Source organism: Diadema setosum, chromosome 5, assembly GCF_964275005.1.
Source record: "Diadema setosum chromosome 5, eeDiaSeto1, whole genome shotgun sequence".
In the NCBI taxonomy this organism is placed as follows: Eukaryota; Metazoa; Echinodermata; class Echinoidea; order Diadematoida; family Diadematidae; genus Diadema; species Diadema setosum.
The window spans coordinates 7,967,421-7,994,191 of NC_092689.1; the positions used below are offsets into that span (position 1 = coordinate 7,967,421).

The 26,771-nt window shown below is 39.2% G+C and overlaps 1 protein-coding gene across 1 annotated transcript in view; it reads right to left on the reverse strand.

Moving 5' to 3' along the window:
* Positions 1–26,771, reverse strand: part of LOC140228548 (uncharacterized) — a 146,082-nt gene that overhangs the window by 50,993 nt on the left and 68,318 nt on the right. The window contains exons 6-18 of the mRNA XM_072308780.1: positions 25,639–25,740; positions 18,939–19,195; positions 14,598–14,855; positions 12,685–13,021; positions 11,404–11,551; positions 8,195–8,397; positions 7,571–7,779; positions 6,763–6,978; positions 6,048–6,249; positions 5,297–5,388; positions 4,470–4,641; positions 3,468–3,579; positions 838–902 (exon numbers count right to left, since the gene is read on the reverse strand). Coding sequence (XP_072164881.1) covers positions 838–902; positions 3,468–3,579; positions 4,470–4,641; positions 5,297–5,388; positions 6,048–6,249; positions 6,763–6,978; positions 7,571–7,779; positions 8,195–8,397; positions 11,404–11,551; positions 12,685–13,021; positions 14,598–14,855; positions 18,939–19,195; positions 25,639–25,740 — 2,373 coding nt within the window. The remainder of the gene's footprint in view (positions 1–837; positions 903–3,467; positions 3,580–4,469; positions 4,642–5,296; positions 5,389–6,047; positions 6,250–6,762; positions 6,979–7,570; positions 7,780–8,194; positions 8,398–11,403; positions 11,552–12,684; positions 13,022–14,597; positions 14,856–18,938; positions 19,196–25,638; positions 25,741–26,771) is intronic.

Below are 26,771 nucleotides of genomic sequence, written 5' to 3' on the forward strand. Positions count from 1 at the left end.
CCGTCATATGGGACTCCGGCTTTGATAGTTTTGGAGAAATCCATCACATCAAACAAAAGAATGTTTCGGGTCATCCCAGTTTTCTTACTTTACACACTCTTCAGATCATGTACTGATCTTGTCACATATCAGAATATACATCCATGGGACCCAAATAAAATGATGTAAATTTGAATTGAGTCTGATAGCTGACCAAACAACAGAACTAAACAATGAAATTCCCTTAATAAAAAAAAAAAGCCATCATGAAAAATAAAATCAGGTAAAAGCCATGTTTGTGTAATCAGAACCACGTCAACCTGGACCCAATGCAATTATCTGCACTTGCTGCACAAAGTTACTGCACATGCACATATGATCCATACTTTATACACTTGATCTAACACTGGCATGAAATGGAATGTAGCCCATGAAATCATCCAGAATTATAATACATGTACCATATATAGCAGCCATCATTCAATCACTACGTATTAATGTTTCTAAGCAGCAGTGCAAATTAGGGTAAAAAGGTCATAACCCCAGCCCCCTCCCCTAAAAAAAAAGGCAAAATACCTGTCATCCCTTCCCTATACTATACCCTCCTTACCCAGTTCTTTTTTGATTGATGCTTATCACTGCAACCCATCTACTGTGAAATCAATCTATCACTGAAAATTTTAATCCTAAAAAGAGCAGATACAGAAACTAGCAAACGAAATGAAATAATCCCACAAGATATCGAGAGTCAGACTCATATAAAATGCTAGAGCAACTTTTCGTCAAGAGGCGATTTGTAAACAGTTGTTGACAGATCTTTGCTCATACTGACACAAGACAGCCACTTGTCAAACTTACTTGCTGACCCACTTTTCCCTCCTTTCTTCCTCCACTCTTCGTCTTCAAGTTCGCTCTCCGATGATCTGGTTTTTCACAAGATAAGGAGAAAAAGGCAGCTTGCTCACATCACATCATTACTCACTCGTAGTAACTGTACACGTGGATACCAGGCAAGTGGTACTGTACAACCAGAAATGTTTGCGTGCATCTTAATTTTGTGAACTTCGCGAGAGCCAAGACTCACAAAATTAAAATGCACACAAAAGTTCTTCAACACTATATGCACTGAATGCCAGCGGCAATTCATGAAAATTTCATGACGCAAATATATCTTGCTTTAGAGTACACTGTACACTATAGTATCCTAAAATCAATCTCCCAAATTCTTTTTCTTTTTTGGCTTCTTACGCACAATACGAAACACAAGACAGTTATTGCAGAAAGTTTGACCGATGAAAGTGAAAACTCAGTGAAAATCTGGTGAGGCTAAATCCTCTACTATAAAAGTGGAAATTTTCACGGTGTAGAAATTTTCATACATTTTGCACAACCAGAAGCTAGCACAAAAATGAAAGCATGCGAATATTTTTGCACGCCATATGTTCCAGTAGTCAATGTCATGATTCCGCGGAATTAAAAACATGCAAATTCATCTTACCCAGCTGAGCGCGAAAAATAACTCGCACGAAAATATCCACTTTTACAGTAATACAAGTTTTTGAGTAATGTCATAAAAAAATATCAGGGTGCTTTGAAGTTCAAAATCTTATGGTTATCTGCTTCACTATATTCAAGGCACTGTGAAGGTGACCTAAATATGGATATCCTTACCTTTCTTTTTAAATAAAAAGCAAAGCAAAACAAAACAAAAACAAATACAAAGACATGAATCCCCCTTTCTCTGTTTTGAAAAGATCCAGGATTTAGATTGAAAATTTAAATAGATATCTATACAAACTAAAATATGGCAACTTCCAAACCCCTTAAAAAAAAATTTAAAAAAAATGTGCAGGTGGAACATGCAATTAAAGACCTATTAAAACAAAGGAAAATGAATTGCTTCTATCACCCCCTTTAAAAAAAAAAAGTAAGAAAAAGGTTAAAAAAATTACTAATTCAAACATGTCACTAACTCTATTGGCTACAAGGCAAACATGTGTCATTCCTTTGAGTACGCTTCCACAAAGAAATGAATATATCTCACAAAAGTGAAATTTAAAGAATAAGAATAGGCACATTTGTGGTTGAATTCATTACCAACATGTAAAGTACACCCTTTACACTGAAAAGATGACAGATGAATTCAAATAACATTACATACTCAACATCCATGAGTAATTCCAATTTATGCACTGGGTGGAATCTTATTACAAACAAAGAAAATCTGCTGCCATCAAAAACAATCTTTATCTCATCATCAAGTGCTTGTGGCATTTGGTTTGAAAGTAAAATGACAACTAGACATGACAACTGGAGATTAAAGGCCCCATCTCCCTTAAAACATTGTCAAGAAAAATTGATAAACAAAATGGCTTGTCAATCTCTACAATGCCAAAACAAAATATTTCAGAATGTGTGGTAGTGAGATTAATATTTGTTACTTAAATGCTGACATTATCGACAGATTGGGGCAGAAGCTGTGAGCAGGGCAGCATATTTTTTTTGCAAATATATAAAAATATTGGCTTTGCAAAAAGACACGACAATGGTGTGAGTGAGATCTGTTTTTAAATCAACAAATCGCAAACCGGTGTAAAAATATGACTGTAGTGGACCCTAAAGAAAAGAAAGGATGTAAGAAACAACAACAATTTACATATTTTTCTTCAACAACAGAGAAGGTGCTGCAGGTCTTTTTGGGTAAGGATGCAAAATTAATTTTTTATTTTAAGTTTGCATTTTGGAAAAATTGGACCGGTGAAAACGTTACATCGTGATAGTCATGATGTTGGAGCGTGAGTGCACAGGCAAAATATAAATGAAATCATTGACGGTGTGGTTCATTTTAAGGGAAAAGATAAGAGAGAGAGGAAAAAAGAGAATATTTTAGTCGGCTGACTTCACATATCAAATAGTTTTTATTCTATTAAAGCATACACTCAAGAAGTTTAGAAAATTCCAATATATTTCATCTTTGACTCCTATTTCATATATTCTATTCAAATCAATCTTATGTGGACATTTAAACACTGATAATACACAAAAAAACTTTACGAAAACACTTCATAAAACTAAATGAATTAAGCATCAATGGTCTGAGCCTCAATCTTGGCAAAAATGCAATGATTTCAAAAAGGCATTATTCGTCTTTTTGAAAGTACTCTTGACAAAATTATCAACAGTCATTAGCAAGGTAAGTTATCAGACCAGCAATAGCCACTTAGAGTGAGAATGTTCATATACATTATTTTTTCCACAGTCAGAAAGGCAGTGTCTCCTACTCAGTTTAATCTATACCAAATTTCATGTGTAAGTTAAACTGTAGAAGAATGCAGATAATTTGAAAATGATGACACCAACCTAAAAGAAGAAAGAGACCACCACTACGAAGATTTGTCTGACACTGAAATGGACTTAGAGTAGGAGTATCTCATATGTGTCATCTTGTAATCATATTTTTTCACTTCCCCATCTCCACTGTAACTCACTCTTCCAGCTCGTCATCGGTCATCTTCGACGTGCCTAGATTGTAGCGGGCCTGTTCTTCTTCAGTCAGGGTGCCCTTTGTCTTGGCCAAGTCAGCATACATCTTCTGCATCTCTGTGGCAGAAGAAGAACAGAGAAACACATTATTAACCCATTGAGGATGGGCCGATTTTGCTACAACACACATTTCCCACAGACACTTGCCCGAGTATACTCGGGACTCATCCTCAACGGGTTGAAACACCCTGACAGAAAAAAAGAAAAAAATTAAAGAAAAACAGCATTGGGGCATTTGGAAAAATAAGTTCTGAAGATCACCATCTTCGCCAGAATCACATGTATGGGTCATCACTGTAGCATCACTGTACAAAACGTATATAGTTGCATGATAGGCAGGATATAATCCCCAGGGTGTAATTTCTCACCTCAGTGGTATCAAAGAATAATGTGAAGCTCTTGTTGCTTGCTTATTTGACGTGTAATACTTGTATATAGACCTTGAGCTTTGCATTGCCCATGGCATGAGGGCACAGAGCCTTACAAATAGTCATCACTTCTAGTTAATTAGGTGTGTGGACACTTGTTCATGGAAATAAATAAGAGTGTCACAGCCTTGAGTAGCTGAGTTTGATCTAGTTAAGGAAAGCACTAGCAGGCACTCAGTATTCATAGGAAAGTGATGATGAACCCATTACTCTTCCACAGGACCTCACACCTCCCAGGCCAGTAAGGCCAAGGACAAACATGATAGATACGTGGGGGCTGTTCTAAAGACAACTGCCTGTATATCTACCTGTAAACAGCATAACGTGCCTAATCACTTTCACCCAGGGCACCCCACTGAGCATATTTTCTTCATTTTATTCTGTTTCAAGCACTCCTAGACGCAATAATGCAAGCATATGACTTCAAAATCTTTCAAGCAAAGCACTACTTGATGTTAGATCTTCTTTGGTCTTTGTTTTCATGGCCGACTACCCAGTTCCCCCGTTCCCCTGTCTTACGTTCTCGCTCGGGCGTCGTCTTCGAACGCCTGCCGAAGAAGGGCGACAGGAAGGAGCGCTTCTTTGACGAGGTCTTTGGCCCCTTGGGTGATGTGGGTGACTTGGGCGTGGCGATGTTTTCATTTTCGTCCTCCATGGCCTCCTCCAAGGATGGATTTGAGATGACTTGTTTCTGGTGCGGCATAAATGAGAGTGCGAGAGATGGGGAACGGGAGATGGAGGGAAGAGAGTGACATAGAAGGATGGACAGAGCGAAAGGGAGAAAGAGAGATAGAGAAAAGAAAGAGAAGAACACTTTGACAGCCTTTTATAACTTGATATTACATGTCATGTTTCAAGTTTCAAGTTTTATTTAACCAATTCATTAAACATTTGACATTTTACAAAAGGACACAGCATTAAGAAAATCAAATTCCAAGGGTTTTGATGCTCATTTGGCATATTTGCATTAGTAAATTTAAATAATATTCAATAATAATAATATGATAACAGTTGATATTTTTAGAGTGCCTTTTCCACTAAATACAAAGCACTATGAGATGTCATCCCTGGTCGCCATAGGAGATGATATGTACACAAATTACCAAAAATTCACTATCTTGATGTGTAAGTGGCTTTAGCAATGCAATATCAACCCTGAAATTTCAAGACACCAAAAACAAAAGCAGAAGAGCAAACCTCAGAAATCTTGCAACAATACAGTTTATTTTTATGATTCTGCAGCATTACTCACTCCAATAGGGTAATCTGGGATTAAAGCTCCTGTTAGGAATATGCAATCTAACAGGATGAATGCAGCAAACAGTTTTTTTTTTCTCCTTTAATACCTTTGGTCTGATTTCTTCGTCTTTGTCGAGGTAAGATCGCTTCCTCGCGGCAAGTTTGGTCTCCGTGAAATGTAACCTGCACAAGAATCTCCCTGGAGAAGGTGGATGAAAAAGTAAAGGTTTGGGGGTGCAGATAAAAAAAAAGTTCAGCCAGACTGAAATACAATAATGTACGATTGGATAGGAGTGTAGCATTCTCCAGCTAAGTTTCCATCAACGAAAAGCTCAGAGCAAATCAATCATAGGACAGTGAGTCTCCGAGTGTTACACAATGTGCTCTCTGATGACTGCCCTATGTCTGTAATACTTGTATTGCACTCCATAGAATACAATGAAATTGTTCTACTATCAAATACAAGTAACAGGAAATGCTAAATGCCTTCTTGCAGATTATGTATTTGTACAATTCGGGTCTAGGGCAATTAGCCCCTGGGCAATTATCCCAAACCCTTCCCCTGGCCCTAATCCTAATCTTAATCTTGAACCTAATCCTAAGCCTACTCCAAACTCTAATCCTAAACATAACCCTATCCCTAATCTTTACTCTAACCTGACCACTAACAAGTATTTAGCTGGGGGTCATTGTCCTCAGGGGGTACTTGCCCTGTACAACCATTGCACAGAAAGGAAAACAAAAGCTATTTAACGTTTTTTACCACCCTTTGTCAACCAAAACAAAGCAAACGGATCAAAACAAGGCAAGACAAAACCAGACATCACCACAAGGAGTCGGATGGTACGTTACAGTCACCTCTACTCTCGCCATCCGGGCTGGGCAGGTAGGCATAGTTGCCGAGCCGCAGCGTGATGTCGCAGTCCTGGCACTTGAAGCAGTCGCGGTGAAAGAACATGCCCTCGGCGCTCAGCCGCTCCATGACGTAGACCCGCTTGCCGCAGAACTCACACAGCTGACTCTGCTGGACGTTGCCCCCATCCGTCAGGGGCTTGGGTTTCTGGTTGGGGGGGAATGGGGAAGGGTGTCAGAGTGGACAGTACAAAGATTTGCTTTCAAGGGATGTCTTCCCTCTGACTCGCAAGCCCTGCTCTGATCTGACCTGCAGTTATCACTACCTAGGAACTGCACCACTTGCTTTGTGTTGCATTTTGCTCCTTTGACTTTGCTTGTTTGATTTTGCATGGCAACTGGCAATGTAATCTCTCTAATGTGACATGAGCTTTTCTCACAGTATGCGTCCCAAATTTGATTAACATTTCACAAAGTCTGTGAACATAGCATATGATCACTTTTCACATAAACACCACAGTGGGCAAGGAAGGAATAATATCTTTGGCATCGTATCACAATTTGCCATGCATTTTTTGCACATCTGCAACAGAAACATCTTTCGTGTAACTGTTTTCTTCCCTAGAAGTGTATAGAATGCAATTTTTAAACATTATTGATCAGCTGAAATTGCTTATCAAATTCAAATTGGAAAATTATTCCGAGGGGGGGCATCACCCACCGGTCTACCAAGTCCAGCGCCATCGGGCGTGTCCATGCCAAAGTTGGAGCGTAGGTTGGCCTGGAGTTGCTCCGCCAGCCCGCTGACCTTGTTCTGGCCACGTATGCCAACGTTGAGCTCATTCTTGTCCGCCACGTTGAGCTTGCCGTTCTCTGCTTTGGCCTTCTCTGCCTCCTGCTGCATGATCAGCTTTTTCTTCTCCCGGATGTCCTCAGCCTGTCAAAAGGGATTTTTTTTTTTTTTGTTCCCACAAAATGTCTTCTTTTAAGATTTGCATGTGTAACATCAACATATAAACTATATAGTCTACATCACTATTTGGTGAAAACTGATGTTTGACATTCCACGAAGAATAGTCTTGTTTGGTCTGGTATGGATGAAACTTCTCCCATTTTCTTCAGCGAAATTTATCTTGCATTTATTGAAGTCAACTTGACCTCATGTAAATAACTTTAACTCGGATGCTGATCGCTTCTATTGTGCTCTTCATACATATTCTCATTCCATGACAGCTGCTCTATTCATGTACCCCTTCACTTCACTATGACTCAAGAAGGATAATGTTAAGAACCTGGCTTCCTGGCGCATCCCTCCAAACCGTTCATAATTGTGTCAAAGGATACTTCTTTGGTACTTTTTGTTTGCATGACTGAATATGTAAATATCTTTGTGCATTCTCGTTACACCAAGAATACACAGCTGTATTAAATGAATGATGCATTGAACATCTGTGGATGACTAGAAGGGCTACCATGGCAACAGCCAGGGAGGGCATCATTTGCCAAGTCAAAGCTGAATGGATACTGACCACGGGGTCCTTGTGCTTGTGCTTCCTCTTGGAGCCGAGGGTGCTGCCGCTCGCCTTGCTCTTCTCCCCGTTCTCCTTGTCGGCGTGCTTCTCGTGGGACTTTCGGCGTACCTTCGACGTAAGCCGCGAGAGGAATGACGATTTTGGAATGGAGGTCTTGGTGGGCGTTGGGGTACCCCCTGGCACAAAGGCATCTTTGGTTTCGTCTTCTGCAAGTAAATGAGAGAATGCAAGAGACTATGCAATAGGCTGTGCGAGTGCCCGTATATTTGTGAAATAGTGTAGGCAAAATAGAGAAAAACTGCAATATGCATGCAAACCATCAGAACTTTAAAGAATACTGTTCTCATGTCACTGCCATAATTGTTGATGTCAATATTTGACCATGACCTTTGACCTGCAGAAGCACTGTCCTAATATGGCACAAGCGAATTGCCTTTTCTGTAGCATACCACTGATCAGAGTTGGATTGAAATTCGTCAAACGTATCAAAGCAATACAGTGAGACAAACAAAACAAAATCAAAGATGCAAAAATATCATAAAATGCTGAATACATGTTTTGGAAGACCATTGTCACATTACTTAGGATGAAATAAAACAATCCCACTGTGCAATGACTCACTCTTTAGTGAGGGAGGAACCTCGTCTCGGAAGAGGTCGTAGAACCGCAGGACGTACGCGACGATGGTGAGCTTGTCTGGACACGCCCTCTGGGCCATCTCCCTGCCTGTCATGGGCGGCGGGATGCCCAGCTCAGCTTCGGCGATGTCGAAGGCCAGCTGGTTGTTGGCTTCCACGTTGTCTTCTTTCAGTGAATTGTAATCTCTGTGCCCCAAATGGATTATAAGAAACAGAAAGACATAGTCAATGACTCACCTACTGCTTAAAGGGAGGGATAGTTTTGGTTGAGACGGGGCTTCATGTTTCCAGCTTCTTTGTGGCATAGTGAGAGACACCTTCTGAAATATGAAAGAGCATAGAATTCTAAGAGGAATTCAAAGTTTATTTGATGAAAATTGGTTTTGAAATGGCTGAGATATCCAACAAACAATCCTACTAAGAGGTTTTTGGATATCTCAGCCATTTAAAAACCGGCTTTCATCAAATAAACTAATGAATTCCTCTTAGAATTGCATGCTCTTTAATATTTCATGAAGTGGTTTCTAAGTATTTCACAAATGTTAAAAGCTGAACCCTCAACTCAACCAATACTATACCATCATTTCAATTCCATTTCAATTCCTGTAAAGGGCAGTTGTGTTATTCCTTGCGAGCTTGAGGAGGTAATGCTGACACATACAATCAGATATCACACTTGCGACCGGAAAGATTCAAGAAATGACAAAATTAATACACCCTCTGGTATGCCAGGTACAAACAACACAAGAGTGCACCAACAGAGTATACAGTAATCTTACAAATTGTGTGCTAACATTGTGACAGAGTGACTGATTTCATTATGTACCTGCATACTCATGGGTACTCTCACACGACTGCTAATGTCCGCAAGCCAACAATTATGCTGACGGCTTGTAAAAACAACATAATATACTGAGGGTAACACAGTGTTTCACCCCCCCCCCCTTTTTTTTTTTTTGGTTAAAAGATGGGGATATTATGTATATATGTCTAGCATGCTCAGTCAAATCCTGGATAAAAACTGTATCACAATTAATTCCTATCATATGAAGGAAAAACAGGCTAAATTTGGATAGAAACTGAGACCTTGGTTGCTCTCTTTTTATACCTATGAAAGTAGTAATGCATTAACATACTCTACACATGTACAGCTTGATACAGTGAGGCTGTGCTATAGAGAGACTCAAGCCAAATAAATGGGATACAATTTTTCCACCATTCAAGCACGTGTTCAGTTTAAAGTCAGTAAAATTTTATAAGCACATTAGTTATAAATTGATAAAATAAAAAATACTGAAATTTTGCTAATGTTCATACAATAGCTCTTAAACCGTCAATATGTGATTGCGTAAACTGAGGATGTTATCACTTCATAAAATGCTATACGGTTTGTTTCTACACAAAATCTTGAAATTTTAACCTTTGTTGTTGTTGTTCAAATGCAATTCTGCCACAGTCTCAAATCCTGTATATCTGAGTGATAATTCAGCAAGGAAGTACATCATGTTTTGCCCTCTAACCCGTTGAGGATGAGTCCCAAGTACTGTATACTTGGGCAAGTGCCTTTGGGAAATGCGTGTTGTAGCAAAATCAGACCATCCTCACTGGGTTAAACCTTTTAAAGCAGGAAAACTGAATTTTCATCGGTAACACAATCCATTCTACTGAATTTAACTCTTCCTTTTCAGACTAATTTCCAACTGGTTTGGAAGTGCCCTTTAACTGGAAATGTCCAAATCAATAATAACAAATTGAAAGTAACAAAAGAATGCATACAAATCCAAGAAACTTTGGGGAACAAAATTAGATCAATTCCTTTAATCCACTTTCAATTACAGGAGGAGGGAGAGGAAGGAAACACGCTTCCACATACATTATCAGCAGGCTAAAGAGACTGCTGGTGGGAACAGCTGTTGAAATCAAGTGCCACATCAAACTTTGAACTGTTTGAAAATAACAGTCACTCATGCAAAACACTTTAATTCCTCTCCGGTGGCTGTGGTTTGCCCGACGCTCTCGCTGCATGTCAGGTTCAAAACATAGAATCCCCATATAGCTTTGCTGACAGGCGCCCGTCCCATCTCTCATCCCAGGGTGTTCTTTGTTTAACCCAAACCATCAGTGGAAGGCAATAAAAGGGGTGTCACGATTGGTGGTGGTGGTGGTGGAAGTGTGGCCTTGATGACTAAGCACACCCCCCCCCCCCCCTTGCATGATTTCTGCAGCTTTCTTGCTCCAAACCAATAACCCATCTGGAAATGTCTACACACATTAATAACTGTTTCCTATGTCGGCACAAACAAAGAGATCATAGGTTTCCATTCTTAAATCTCCTGTTAGCAGAGGAAGGATACTGTCACTTAGCCACATCAAATATAATGTCATGTAATGGATGGCACCATGGCCCCTCACAAGATGTCACCTTCCCTATCTTTAACAGCAATATCACACTAACACCATTTCAAGCATGCATCCTTCAGTACTGTCAAATACACTTGTAAGATTTGTAAGATTTGTAAGATTTTATTGACTCTATCGACCCCCTCTCGCGGTATGAGAGTACAAACTGTGTACATCATAGTAACTGTTGCATATAAAAGTAACTCCCTTTCTTTTTGTTATATGATTCACTAGGATATAAATAAAGCAACAGGTTTGGCTGTAGATGATAACAAAAACTGGCCTTATCCAACACTGGTTTTTTTTTTTTTTTTTCTGTGTGTGTGTGTGCGAGTGTGTACATGTGTTTTGTTTTTGTTTTGTTGTTGTTGTTTTTTTTTCCATTAGATTGATCCTTTCTGCATTTACGTACACAAGGATCTATAAGTTGTCAACATGCTTCATAAACATTTGAATAGTCCTCCCAAAATTTGACTTCAATGCAAGATCTAGAAAGTCTATGTGTTTTGTGATGGTGTATAAATTTTATAATTTGCTTTTGGCGGCAGATTTGAAATTGTTCTGGGTTTATAAAATCTAAGGAAAAATTAAGCAGACATAGAGTATTACATATAGCAGGAACAATATAGATGGTGATGATGTGATGTAAGGCCCTGTGAAACAACTTGAAGTTTGTAACAGTGCTATGCAAATGTAAGTATCATATCGTATCGTATCGCATCGTATTGTATTGTATTGTTTCGTTATTGTTATCGTATCGTATGGGTGTGGGGACATGAGATATCATCTTACATGAGTTGTGGCCGGTATCTGTGGATGATGGCGCAGAGGGCGAGGCCATTCCTCCAGCTGGTGGTCATGTTCTCCACCTTGACGTTGGGGTAGTTCTCCATCACCCGCTGGCACCACATCTGCACCTTGCTGCTCCTCATAACAGATGCTGCCAAAACAAACACAAATCAACATCAATCAAACCATCACCATATTCATTTCCATGACAACTATTTCCTGTATCTGGGATGAATGTTTAAGCTTTTGTGTGAGGCCACACCACTCCTCCCCGCCCCCCCCCCCCACCCCCTCACTCTCAAAAATCTGGCAGTTGGTCATAGCAAGTCACATCACATCATGAGTAACATACCTAAGATGATATTGAGACATAGCAGATAGAAAAGTCAAATATCTGTAAATAGAGTACTACCTAGTCCACTGTTTTCTTGGTATCAAACTAGCATGTGATTCTAAAATATTCCCATACATGATGGATGGAACATTTCCTCCTACTTCTTGAACGAGACGCTGATATATTTAAATCATTCGCTAGTCAAGACACAGGTGAGAAAACAATTGTAAAGAGAAAGACATTAACCATCTCTGTTCCGCTCTTCTCCACAGCACTAAACAAATCAACTCCATTCAAGAGAAATGATTACTATCAATCCAGAAATCCAGACTATAGTGTAGTAAAAGAATGCACAGAATTCACACGGTTGCAATTTTGCCAACTGAGCATACATCATTTAGGGACTACCCACTTTTGTCTGACATCACTTAACCACTTGTCACCCACCCTCAGCCCAGGAGGGAGGGCAGTGTACACTTTCTAGCCCCCGCTGGTTCTCACACATTCATCTTAACCACTAAACCACAACACCACTGACTCTTCTTCCCAATGAAACAGGTGCCTTCTGTCTCCTTCGCGGTAATCCACAGACAACCAGCTCAAGAACATGGTGAGCACATCATCTCAATCATTTACCTGCCCACCATATCATAGCTGATTAGACTCTTGATTTCAGAACGATAAATCCTCTGTTTGAATTCTGCCGTCTGCAGTCATCCTTTAACTTAACGCTTTCCCTACCTACCGTGTCTGTCGGGACTATAGGTGTTACCTGGCAAATGCTGTGATTGTGATATAGGAAGGGCCCTGTACAGGTGGAGAGCATCTGCTTTGTGTCTGACAAATGAGACCAAATCATAATACTGAATCAAAATCTATACTGATTAAAGCACAAAGGGCTGAGGGGATGTGGAAGAATCATCTCTTGGTTCAGGCAGTGAGAGACTTACCTGTCCTGCTCAGGACCACCGTGGGCTTTTTCTCCAGCACTTCAAACTGTGCCTTGAGATCTTCATCCAGGGTATCATAGAGGTGGATGACCTCCGGCGGCTGCACCGCCTTGCTGTTGATGTGGGGGTAGCGGGTGTTTGGGGGGATGCCGTACGACTCGTAGATCTTGCTAAGGTTCTCGGGCGTGGTCTGGGCCAGGAGGCGGTAGGAGCTTTCCCGCTCTGCCAACACCTGCAGCGGCGACATGGAACCAGAGGACCAGCTTCGGATCATCCAGGAGGCATCGAAAGCACCAAGGAAGCCACGGGCACAGCCAGACCCAGTGGGCCAGAAAGGCTTTGTTATTTGAAGGGAGTGGGGGGGGGGGGGGAGCAGGGGTGAAAGAGTGTTACTATTTCATATCTACAAACAGTCGCCACAGCTTCTTTGCAAATCACTCTACTATCAACGACTCGACAGCATAATGATACCATGCAATATTAAGGCTGGCCCGATTTTGATATATTCGGGACTCCCTGTAATGGATAGCGCACAGCAATATTATTGACCTCTATTTCGGAACCCACACAGCCGAAGAATCTTGACGGGAGTTGAATGTTACCGATGAGTGTATGCTTTGATGCACAGTTATATTCCAGCAGGCTTGTACTTTACCGTGGTTTTTAAATCTACCCTGGTGGGCAGTAAATAGGCGCGGTCAGACTGACAAAAGATCGAGAAGTTTAAGATCGCGAAGTTTGGGCAATTCGTACGCGCGCAAGAAAGAGTGCGCCGTCTGATGGCTAGTGATTGTGATGTAACAATGCACATCTGTACATGACAATGGCCTTGCGCTTCGGAGACACCGCCCGCAAACAGATCGAGAAGTTTCGCGAGAAGTTTCGCAGGAAGTTTGCGGTCACACTGGCAAAACTTCGAGATCTTAAAGATCGCGATCTTAAACTTCACGATCTTTTACCAGTCTGACTGCACCTATAGAAGATTAATTCAATTGGGTCACCCTTCATCCCCCACACTACTGGGTCGTTACTTGAAATGCAGTCTGAGTATTACAAAGCACAACATTCAGGATAAGAAAATTGCATTGGTAACACAGTTCAAGTTTGTGATTTATCATCTGGTCATAGTCATATTCAAATGCGATGCAGTAATGGTAGTATTTTAACAAAGCTATCCAATTCAATATTTATTCAAACATTTAGGTGGCAATCTATTCTGACTTCTTGTAAGTCAACATAGTGCTCTGTATAAAATGTCCCTGGTAAAAGACAGGATGAGTGGTACGGGTTAACTAAAAAGATTGTACAGAAAACTTACTACTAGTGCTGAATTTATCATCAATTAAGTACTAATTGTCATATCAGCCAATACATCTCTTGAAAAAAAAAAAAAAGTCAACATAAATTATTCAGCTGTCATATTTTGCACTCACAGTGTACATCTGAGTCTATGCCCAAAATAAAGACACATTTTTTATATTTGGCTATCATCTAACATGGTATATATACATACAAAGGTACAGCTGTTTCAATATGGAATAGGTAAATGCAAACATTGAATATGCCAATTTTGTTCCAATCTTATGCTCTCTCATGTTCTAATTTTCATTTTCTCAGGTCTACTCCAATCCTGTAATACTGTATACGCCCAACATTTCAGAGGGTTTTTATTTTTGCAAACTTTGTGAGTAGGGTGCTATTTGCAAATTCAAAAACATGTAAAAATATGAACTCTGATACCGACATAAATGTGGCGTGAAGGAGTACATTTCTCTCTTCATTTACTGGACTTCACAATGGCAAATTCAACCACTTGCGAAATTGTTGGGAAGTCCTCAGTCGCCAAATAATGAGACTCGCTGAATACATGTCTTCTAAAGTAAGCGAGATCAGGCAGTGCTGGGCATGCCTACCTCCAATAGACTGTCACCAACGAGTGCCAGGAGGAGTTTGTGGCCGTTACGGTCCAGGACCCGGGCGGCGTGCTCCGCAGCATAGATAGACGTGAAGTCAAACATGGCCACGTCCGGCTGGCCATAGTGGTTGAGAGCGTAGTCCATCGACGGCAGCTGGAAGCTGGTGGAGAAGTCGGCCGCCTCGCGGGCGTACTCCTGTAGCCGAATGTGGTCCACATTGTCTGATCGCAGCAGTCGGGCAGTGTCAGGCAAATCCTGTGAGACAGAAGAGGTGCATGCTTAACATGTTCCTAACAGTGTGGTATGTATGCACATGTACCACACATAACATATTCAAATTTGCCAAAATATACTGTAAAAGTAGAAATTTTTGCAGTGATGAAATTTTCACGCATTTCGCGCAACCAAAAACTAGCAAGAAAATAAAAGTACGCGAATATTTTTGCTTGCCATACGTTCCCATACTTACTGCCATGATTCCGCGGAAATCAAAAACATGCGAAACTCTTCTTACCAGGCTGAGCGCGAAAAATTGGTCGCAAGAAAATATACACTTTTACAGTAATGACTAATGTTCAGTCAAATAATTTGCCATTCATTTGGTATCAATTCATCTGGTACCATTTTTTTTTTCTATTCTTATAATGTTTGTACATATAATGATTTCTATGAAATAATTACTTCAGCATACAATTCACACTGCATTACAAATGATGTGTACAATGTGTGAAGTATACAGAATAAATGATACTGTAATAACACTTTGTGCAATTTATCCCATGCATTAAATGTTGTCTAATTTTATCCAAAATTTGGGGAGCGGAATGAAGAAAGGGTATTCAAGAGGGACAGGACATATTGAAAGCAAATGAGTAGAGACACGGGACGTGGCTGAGAAAAGGGAGAAACATAAACTCATTGAGGATTATCTCTCCCCTCCAAAACGACTTTCTTGGGTGTCGAAACCCAAACCTTTCCCAGATCTCAGTCAACAGTTGCTGCCTCCTCTTTTGTCTTGGCGTTAGGTGAATATCGTGATGTGAAAGTCATGAGTCATCCAATTAAATCACAGCGCAAAACGACATTCATGCTCGAGCCATATTCCCATCGGGACCTCCAAATTGAGGCCATGGGCCAGGGTAGGCAAACACCGCAGGTGCTTCACCTAACATATTTGCAGCAGAGTCATTCTAACTTTCAACCTTTTGACTGATTACCTACTAGTCACCAATTGAACACCTATTGCCTCTACTTGCAGCTCTCCTAATTCTTCACACATAAGAAAGCACCTTGAAATACAGTGTACATGTAAGTCTAAAATGCCCTTAGTGCAAAAATACATTCATATCAATGAAACAATGGCACAAACATTCACTCTAACTTTAAGATCCTCTCTATAATACCATATATCTTTGAAAAAAACAAAAAGAGATTTAGATTACTACATACTATAAATGCAGAAATTTTTGCAGTGTTAAAATTTTCATGCATTTCTTATGACCAGAAGCCAACGCAAAAAATAAAAACGTGAATATTTTTGCACATCGTAATATATTATGTTCCACTAATACAAATCTTGATTCCACAAAATTAAAAACATGCGAAATACATCTTATCCAGCCATGTGCGAAAAATTACCAGTGCAAAAATAACCATATTTATAGTAATACATTGTACATAATATGGCACAAAGCAATCCACAGCAATCTTGGCAAGAGAATCAAAGGGCCTTTAACTCTGTGAACATACAAGGTTACTTGAGGCACACATTTGATAGCACGACTTGAATGCGACCTGCCAGATGATTCCACTCAAGCTATCAAAGTTATAACTCAAAAGAACAAGCTCATTTATGGTTCCTGTTGTTTGCTTTTTGTTTTGATTTCTCTGCACACTTCTGGTTTTCAGAGATGACAGACTACAATATGCAATCAAAACAACATAAGGACATGGCAGTTCCAATCAAGCCATTAGGCTATTCAACAGTGGACATTTTCTCAGTCGAAAATGACAAAATGAAATGGTTTAACGCTGAACAAAATGCAAGAATTCAACACTCTCCTGCATCTCAACTGACAATAAAGAAGGGGATTAAAAAAAAAAAACAGACCCCTCCCTCTCTTACTCCCCATCCCCAATCAAGAATAACAGAGAACGAGCTCATTCTGTAACATAAAAATCTTAAGTAGCACTTTTCTGTTAGCACTTTCTAAACCTTGTTCACATTTGCTCTATTGTCTTTCAACAAACAAAAAACCTCAGTCTTTAAATATCATGTTGACTGATATGTCTTCCATAGCTCCTTCCCTTTTCAAACTGGTCTTAAAGCAACATAGAAAAGAGACAAAGAACTTGCAATGAACATTATGAGGGGTTTTTTTATTGTTTTTGTTTTCTTTTAATAATCTACTGTCACTCGGCAATGTACAATCTTTTGAGATCAGGCGCGCCTGTTCCTGTAAACCTTTTGTTGGAATTACAAGGACAAACAAGAGCCAGGATCCAAGCCAAGTGTCTACAGCGGAATCCCATCGCCTTTTCTTCTCAGGATATCTAGCATCAGACGGGCTATTAAGAGGGTGCTTAGTCTAAAAATAGAAATTTCATTCCAGATCATGTAAGATTCTCTTTGCAAAAACAAAAGCAAACACAGACAAAAAAAAAAAAAAAATTAATAACTTTATAACAAACACAAAAGGTAAATTAGGCTATTCCAGTAAATCAAAGTCTATTTCTGTCCCTGGCCACCTTGGAACTTCATTATTTAACGACAGGCATCTCATTTTCTGCCTGCCATCTTTCCTTCGTTCGTTCTATTATCATACTGATCACATGCCACGTGATCCCACAGGCTCGCGTTCTTGTCTGTCATTCAAAGTCACATGCAATCGACATACTTAAATGCATGACAAACAGCAAGAAAGTCCTTTTCTGCTCTCAATCTATTCATTGTGCTCAGTGACATACGGTCTGGTGAAACAACAGCTGAGAACATCTCTTGCAAGCACACACACTAAAAATATGTTATCAGTGAATAATTTGAACAATATCACAAGACTAGCTTGTTTCCCAAGGTTAACTATCATATAAATCTCGAGAGTGTAGTAAAAAAAGATAGTATTAATTAGTCTTGGACTTCGTTATCCGATTATGCATGTACATGTGACACAGCGTGTTCCTATCCCCTGATTTCTCTTTTCTTCAAATCTAATGTTACTATTTTCTTAATCTAAATTCATCTTTATCCAAACAATCCCAGATCATTCTTGATCCTACTAAATGCAGGTCAGTTATCTGTCCGTTGACACTACCATGTGATGCAAACTTATGCCACCCAAATACGAAAGCAAACATTATATATCACTATTATGATGTCACTGCTAAATCAAGGCTAATCAGTACCACATCCTACATTTCACTTCATTATGACAACAATCATTGGTGGATCTATCAGATTTCAGTGAAAGGTCCTCAAGTCCAGAGTATTATCGCCCACACGTACCAGCAACTGGCTCTTCATACAGCAGTTTTGAATGTACTTTTATGGTGCATAAACTAGAATCAAACTAAATGTATACATGCATTGAGAAAATGAACACCAACATGGATTCATTCATTGTAGTGCTCATGGATACACTGACGTAAGTGTGTTGCAGTCTTGCTTTCTCACACCTGCTACATACTGGCTCTTTGAAGAGCAATGGAGAAAAAATCAACAAATGGACAGAATTTAACTGCCATAAATGCATAAAGCAGCAGAAAGAATTGAATAACATGCTGAATGCACATACTGAAGAAGAAATGAATACGTTTGAGTGTACAGATTTTTGAGGTTTCCAAAAAAATTTGTCTCTATATCTTATTATTTGCCTGGTAGGTGCTTAACCCGTTGAGGAAGAGTCCAGAGTATACTCGGGCAAGCGTCTATGGGAAATGCGTGTTGCAGCAAAATCAAACCGTCCTCAACAGGTTAAATGTCCCCTTGAAAGTATAATGTATGCCCCAAGAAGATAAAGAAGAATTCCAGACGATTTTAGAGCCTCTACTTACAGCTATTGTTACTGGAAAATCAGAAACATTAGTGAATTTGAGCCGATGGTCTTTTGCTGCATGAAACTTTGGCAAACTGCCATTGCCATCCAATGCATTGTGTTAAAAAAAAAAAGAAAAAAAAAGAAAACACTTCTATCTGCATTCTACTTTGCTAATCTTGGCGCCTCGTGAAATTCATAAAATTTCATGCATGCGATAAGTTCTAATTTTATAATATAGTGTTTGAGAGGGGGAAAGGGGAAAAGGGAGGAGGTAAGAGAAGGGGTAAAAAGATGTTGTGCTCACCTTCAAGATGACACCTTTGTTCAGCAGGCTCTGCTTCTTCGCCGTCATGACAAAGTAGTGCGTCTCGTCCTTGTAGTAGACGATGTTCTCCAGGTCGATGCCTGTGTCCTGCCGCAGGTCCTGGAAGAACTTCTGGTTGAAGATGAACGCCACACCGCTGATCTCCTCCACCCGAGCCTCCTCGTTGGAGTGCCTGTTGATGAAGTTGGCAGTGATGGCGATTGCCAACTTGCCCCGGAACTCCTTTCTCTTGAAACCTGGTGGCATAACAATAGGGTCAGGTTTGGGGGGGGGGGGGTGTAGGGGTATGGGAGAGAAAGGAAAAGTATATATAGGTATTACAAAGCTGCATCACTCCAGTAAGATAAAACTGTCACATTTGTACAAAATGTCATCAGCATTGGGCATAAATCATCACTATAAAATGTCAACTGCCACACAGATCCATCTGACACTCAATATACTTCTTCACGTACTGATAATAATACAATGTATTTCTGTATATTGTGCCATCTATCCATAATTCTGAGGCATATTGTGAAGCAAGAGGAGAAGGAGAAGAAATACCAAATATAAAAGGCAATTACAATCTTGTGTTAGTGGTGTATGCATTCTTTTCATTAACAAATATCTGTATATGGTGGAATATACAAGAAACAAAACTGAACATCAAGCTCATATATCCAGTACACAAAGTCTACATGTACCTTATGATTTACATGAATCATTTCCATCTCAAATATGAGCCCTCTGATCAAAGGGTTTCCGATGAAGAAAGTTGCTGGAAACAACATTTTCGCCATTTCACCAAGTTTCCATTGACACTGTAAGCAGCAATATTAATTACCACCCAAAATACAAGTTTTCAAACAAATTTCATGCCAAGATTACCAAGATCCAGCATAATTTTGGCAGCAAGCCTCATGATTGGACCACATACATTTAGGGGATTTTCATCAAGTTTGTAGACATTTCTGACAAACTGTATGCTAAGGAAATATGTGTCAGGTAATGGCATGAAATGTTATCTATAGTATAAAATCTGAACTGACATATATGTATGGGATTTATAAGAAGGAAAGAAATTTATGATATATTCACAAAAGAGGCTTGTGCAATATCTCTACCTTTGATTACTAAGCAGCACTGCATGAAACCAATATAGATCAGTGAAGGGTATCACGTTGGGAGGGTGGGGGAGGGGCTTTTAATAAGTGCACAAAGCTGGAGGCCACTCTGCACACAGGGCCTACTTTGCTATGAAGGAATTTTGTGGCTACACGAAGCCAGCAGGGTCCTTCCTGTAATACAATCAGGCATGAGATTTACAGTGACACGGACTCCTTTGTCTCAGACAAAAAGAAAACAAGAAAAGAAAGAGAGAGAAAGGTTGAAAGAGACAGGGAAATTGAACACACAGTCATTTCTGGAATGCAGAGGCTTGAAGCAATTGTAGATTTCAACTTAAACTGGAATGTCTTAGCATGAGGTATAGCAAAGACTCGAATTGGTTATTTACATGTAAGTTTTATATCATTTCTTTTTTTCTTTAACCCTCTTTCAAATGGAAGGAATGATAAAGGGGGTGTTACAAGAATGTGGGTGGATTGCACAAACTTTGCACGCAAGTCTTTAAAAAAAAAAATATAAAGATAAAAAAATTCCTTGGCATTCCCTTTCCCTGTCAGTGTAGCTATGATAGGGAAAAACTGATGATGATGGTAAAGGATTTCTTGACCCAGGGTAGCCTCTTCAGTGTTACCACTGTTCTACCAGAGGACCCTGCCATTACTATTACCCTAGTGTTTCCAGGTACCCATTTGTGCACCTGGGTGGAGATGTGCATTGTGGGTAAAGACATCTTGTCCAAGAATGTAAGCACTGGTCAGGTATCGAACAAGGGTCCTCTGATTGGGAGTCGGGAGTCTTATCCACTATGCCACAGCGCCCCCGCTATCAAGATAGATTCTTCCGTACGTCCAACTAGCTGCAACTGTGTATCTTTACTTGAGCAAAGGCAAATTATTTTCAACCACACTACTATACCCCCTACAAAAATGTATGGCTCCTGTGCCAAGTGCATTAAACAATGAACTAGTATAAAAATGCAACAGGCATGGAGTACCTTAAAAAATATAGTAAATGAAAAGACGCTATCAATATACTTGCACAATGTATTCAACCATTTCCCTTCATTTTCATACCATCTTTAAAAAAAAAAAAAAAAAAAAAAAAAAACAGCTCTATAGTATCAAAACAATTTATATGACAAAGTGAAACTCCATATTTGTGTGTTGATTCAAATGGTATGCTTTATAACAAGACAGAAAGCTACACTGGAAGACTTGCATAATTAAGCCATTAGAGAGCTAGAGTACAGGTTACACGGCACTGTATTGCCTTGAAAGCTTTGTTCAATCATAGTAACATACAACAGAGAGCAATTTGTATGCTAGCAGGCATATGTATCCTGAAAAATCAAAACTCACTGATGGATGACTTCGGATTTCACTGTACAATTGAATTGTAATACCACTTTGCATATTGAAAGTAATTAGCCTACATGCTGTATTAAATTATGATAGGAGTGTAATCTTTCGTGGGAACTTTCTGAAAGTAGAGAACCACGTAGCAAGAAGAAAAGGATAGATGGCAGAATGGAAGATGGAAAGAGTAGTACACTTCATTACAGTCATTTATCAACATCAGGATACACTGTAGTTGTCAAGTCAGAAACCACAGATTTGGGAGCTACCCGTCTCCAATGAACACGCTTTCTAGCACTGACTGCTCCTTACTGTGGAGTGGGTCTGTGAGACTAGACTACAGTATCTTGAACTCTTACGTAGGTTCCATTCCCATTCACCTGGGTGCCCGATGTTGTTTTGGCAAGTTTCAGCCGGGGATAACAGGGTCATATGGACATGCTTGGTCTGTTGAGCGTGACAGGGAGTAGACGGGGTACTTAGCATAAAATTGTCGATTGAGCTGGACTAGGAAATGGGCAGTTGCCCTGGAAGCTTTATGGCAGATTAGCAACTTTGTGTAGAGAGGGAGCACTAGGAAGGAATTAATATTCCTTTACACAGAAGGAAGAAAGCCAAAAAAAAAAAAAAAAAAAAACACACACACACAGAGAAAAAAAAGAGGAAGGCAGCAAGCAGGACAACTCTTGCAACTTACAGAGAGAAAGTTCTACCACTACAGAAGTAGACTTGAAGAAAACAAAGAAATATCAGAGAGGAGCATATACATGTATGGCTTGTAGAACAGATGTATAATAACAATCAAGATGGTTTAATAAAAAAAAGAAATAGCCAAAGCAAAGACATGACAGTATTCAGGAATAAAAGTATATCATAATACCATTCTTTCAACTCTGACACTTTCAAAGTAAAAATTTGCATTAAACCTCAATAAATGGGACTTTAATTGCATTGATCTTAAAGTTCTCTTATACAACATGAATTAGCACACATGCACACACACACACACACACACACACACACACACACATCTATTAAAGACCATAGTAGCACTGATATTCCACATCAAAGCAAATTATCAAATATTTGTCATAGTTCACATCTGTCCATATTCTCATATAGGTTATAAAAATCGTAATCCACATTTATGCCTGTTCTGTGAAAGAAGTACAACTTTGTAACTCTCAACCAATGGGACTGTATTGTATGGTACACACACATAAAAAGTTTGCCGTTAGACATCCATGCACCTCTATGGTACACATACATTGAATTTTGGGCTCAGATAACCATGCATATTGTATTTTTGTTTGTTTTTATAGATGAGATACACAAATTTGACATATTAATTCACATGACACTTCAGCCCATCAATGACCTTGTCATATGACTGACTGATATTGACATTTCTGTAGTCTACTTCTGTTTTTCTTTTGATGTATTGCCACGGGCACATGATGATACAGAAAGCAGAGGAGTACACGCAACCCCGCTAGTATCTTAGCAATATGTCAAATCAGGATACTGACAAACACACAATGACACGCATGATTGCATAGGCGAAGTATGTGGGCCAAATGGCAAATCCAAACATCTCACCGCAACATCACAGTAAAAACCATACACGATATTGTTGATTTTATAGGTGCCCTCTCTAATCAGCCATCGAATGCTTTGTTTGCACAGGTAAGTCACTTCAAAAACAAAAGAGTTCCTGTGCACTCTCCAAAAGGACAGCTGGCCATCCTTTCAAGTGATATTATCATTCAGGGTTTAAGCAAACAAAGCATATCGTCGCTGGGGTGACAAGACCTTGTATCTCAAATTTTGGTGAAAATGACTTTTTTGCATTAGTGGTCAAATAATCAATTAAGTGATGTCCTGTCCAAATCCCAGCTGTCTTACCCCAAAAATGAAGCCACCACGGCATGTCAAAGGAACGGCTATCCCATTCAGTATAGTGCTTTGGCCGCCATGTTTTTTGGCTCTCCTGAACATTTGACATTTTTGAGATACGAGGTCTTGTCGCCCCAGCGACGATATGTAGGTATGCTTGAACACTATGTAAGTTTGTACATCAAGGACTCTATGATGTGAACATGAGATAGGGATCCCACTCTATATTCTATATATTCTTGCTGACACTTCAAGAGATCAACAAAAACAACAAAACATGCATAGATCTACATGGTTATCAAATATAGCCTTATTGTTTCACAATGCCCAAGGATGTATCATGAACAGGGAAAAAAGGGAACTCTATGGGGGGGGGGGGGGGGGAGTAAGAATTTGGGAATATAATACTTTACAACTGTAAAAACATCTCAATGCTTTTATGTAAAATTCATTGTGCTCACGGAATTGTTTGCACTTGACACAGCAAACTTTGCTGCCCTTTTGTATTTAGAAGCCCTGAACACTGTGAAGATATCCACAATTATTTCACTAAAAATATGTTTGATTTAACATTTCGAGGAGCACTGCAGTATTCCCCTTAACCCCCTTTTTGCTCGCAAATTCAAGCACTCACTGAATTGCCTTATGTTTATACAAGTAATAATTTGTGAATTACCCTCTCGAATTACGTGGCATATAAAGTGAGTTAATGTATAATGCACTCACATTCAATACACTTACAAAATAAGAATCATACAATTGTCATTCTAATGATATAGGCTTTCACAAGCGAATGAGTTATGGAAATGGAGATACTCCTATAACTCTTGCCATCAACATGTAGTACAGCGACCACAGCTTGAGGACTTATACGAACAGTCAAAGTCATTGCAATGATGGTTCACAAAGAGAGAAAATTCAAACTTCTGTTCACACTCATTACTCCTTATACAGTCCATAACATGGTCTTGTGCCATATTTGCTGCAGAATAAATGAAGTTCCGTTTTGTTTTGGGGTGTTTTTTTTTTTTTTTTTTTTGTACAAGCATTTGAACTACACCACAGGGGTCAGTCAGCAAGGCATGACACCACAAAGTCAAGTGCTGTCTAACATCATCCATGTGTGTCATGCACACATTCCTCGGTTATTTGTGATGCACTATTGCTGGAAAACCCTTTGAATGCAGGAGACAGGCGAGTTGAATATGCTGTCACTTAATTGTTTTGCCTATATCTCAAACAATTGCTTACTAATACTAAATTGATTTGGGACCACTATTCTATTTCAGTCATGTTCATTATGAACATATTTTTACATATCTTGCCTAACTCTAACATACAACATTTCTATTCTATCCATCAATATTTTGCTCTATGGAAATGAACACTTTTCATCTGAACTTTGTAACATTGTTATTTGTTTGTCTCATATCCTATTCAACTGTCTCTATTGCTTATGAAATTTGGTAGAATTTGGTAAGTCTAATTTGTATTATTATTGATCATGTATAACATTTGTTTAACTGTGAATCTCATGAAGTGCATTAATGTGCTTCTCCTACATATTCCATTGTATTTATATAAGTGAGATATACAATGTATGTTTTCATATGCATACATACACTCTGTTTCATTTTTATGTAGATGTGGGTGGGTAAACCCTTTGAAAATCAGCAAAGCTGAAAGGGCTTTCAACCATGAGTGGAGATAAATAAACAATGTAAATACAAAATACCACACTGCATGAATCATTTCCTCATTTATTTTTAAAATGATGAAAACAAATGCCGAGGGGAAATATTTCATTTGCACAACAAGCCACACGACACATCACATCTTTCACTATAATTGTGTACGCTCTGTAATCTTGGCTACAACCTCCCACTGAACCGGCCAAAGATTTTGACGGATTACCCACTGTCATGTGTGCTGAAGTGTGCGCACTTATGTTACGGATCAGTTTCCCGAGGCGAGACTTACATATCACACCAGAGAAGGGGGAAATAATATCACAGCACAACTGATGTTATCTCTCTAGGTTACAGTAAAGTCACGGTCGTTCATCACAACGTCAAATTCTATACGGATGAAAGATGTGGTGGATACGATTATTCATGTAGCATGCGAAGGCTGGAATGCAATGTTCTTATCGCATGACATGATGACGTGAATCATATCAGATACACTTAAATGCAGCCCCATCCTCTGTTCTGTGTCTATTCGTTCTACATGGTTCTACATGGGTTAAAAGGTCATCGTTGGGGGGGGGGGGGGGAACTTTGCTGAACAGTGTTAGTATAAAATACAAAATACATTACCATGTAGTGTGTTTCTCCTCCCATCTGCTCCTACGATGACGTCGAACTCAAACTCGGAGACCGGATGGTCCCTTGGGCTCAGCCTCGCCCTCCAACCAATTTCTGGTAAGGATAAATTTGAACACAAAAGGACAACAGTCATGAAATAATAGCCTGCATGTCTACAGGTAAAGTAGTCTATAAAGATAACAACCATTTGATGTCCCTGATACACACATTTCTGATAGATGGTAGCTATTTGTTTGATGAACAAACAATAAGCATAAGGGGTTAAAAAAAACAGGAGGAACATGAGTTTGAGACTGCATGTTTTCATAATCATTATGTCAACATTATCAAAGGTGTGAAAACATCCGACTGGCTAATAAAGAGAAATAAAATCAGGAAAGCTCAAGGAAAGCTCACAGACATAGCCTGACATATCACAACAGTGAATTCATGGTGCTCAAACAAACCAAATATTTATTGTGAATTTGATACATGACATACTACATGAAACAAGCAATACATCATACACCATGTCTTACATATGATAGATGATACAGACATGCATGTATCATAATACAAAATAGTTAATACACGGTCTGTATATGAAGGGTTTATCACAAACCGGTAAAGCGTCATTTTTATCAAAAACATCTTAAAGTAAGTCCATCACCAGATAAAGCAGAATGAAACCTTACCAGTGATACCTCACTTGTTACATAACAAGGAATATTCTTGAAGTTACGATTAAAAATATTCCAGATCTTCTCATATTCTTTTTAGCAGCTTTATCTGCAAATATCTCAAATTAATAAAGATTGAGCAAACTCGTTTTCTGATCAAATTCTTCATATACATTGTACACTGGTACTATATATACTGCATATGCCAAATATTTTGTGAGGTTTTTATTTTCGTGAATTTTGTGAGTCAGGTGCTATACGCTAATTTATTAAAAATATTCCAGATCTTCTCATATTCTTTTTAGCAGCTTTATCTGCAAATATCTCAAATTAATAAAGATTGAGCAAACTCGTTTTCTGATCAAATTCTTCATATACATTGTACACTGGTACTATATATACTGCATATGCCAAATATTTTGTGAGGTTTTTATTTTCGTGAATTTTGTGAGTCAGGTGCTATAC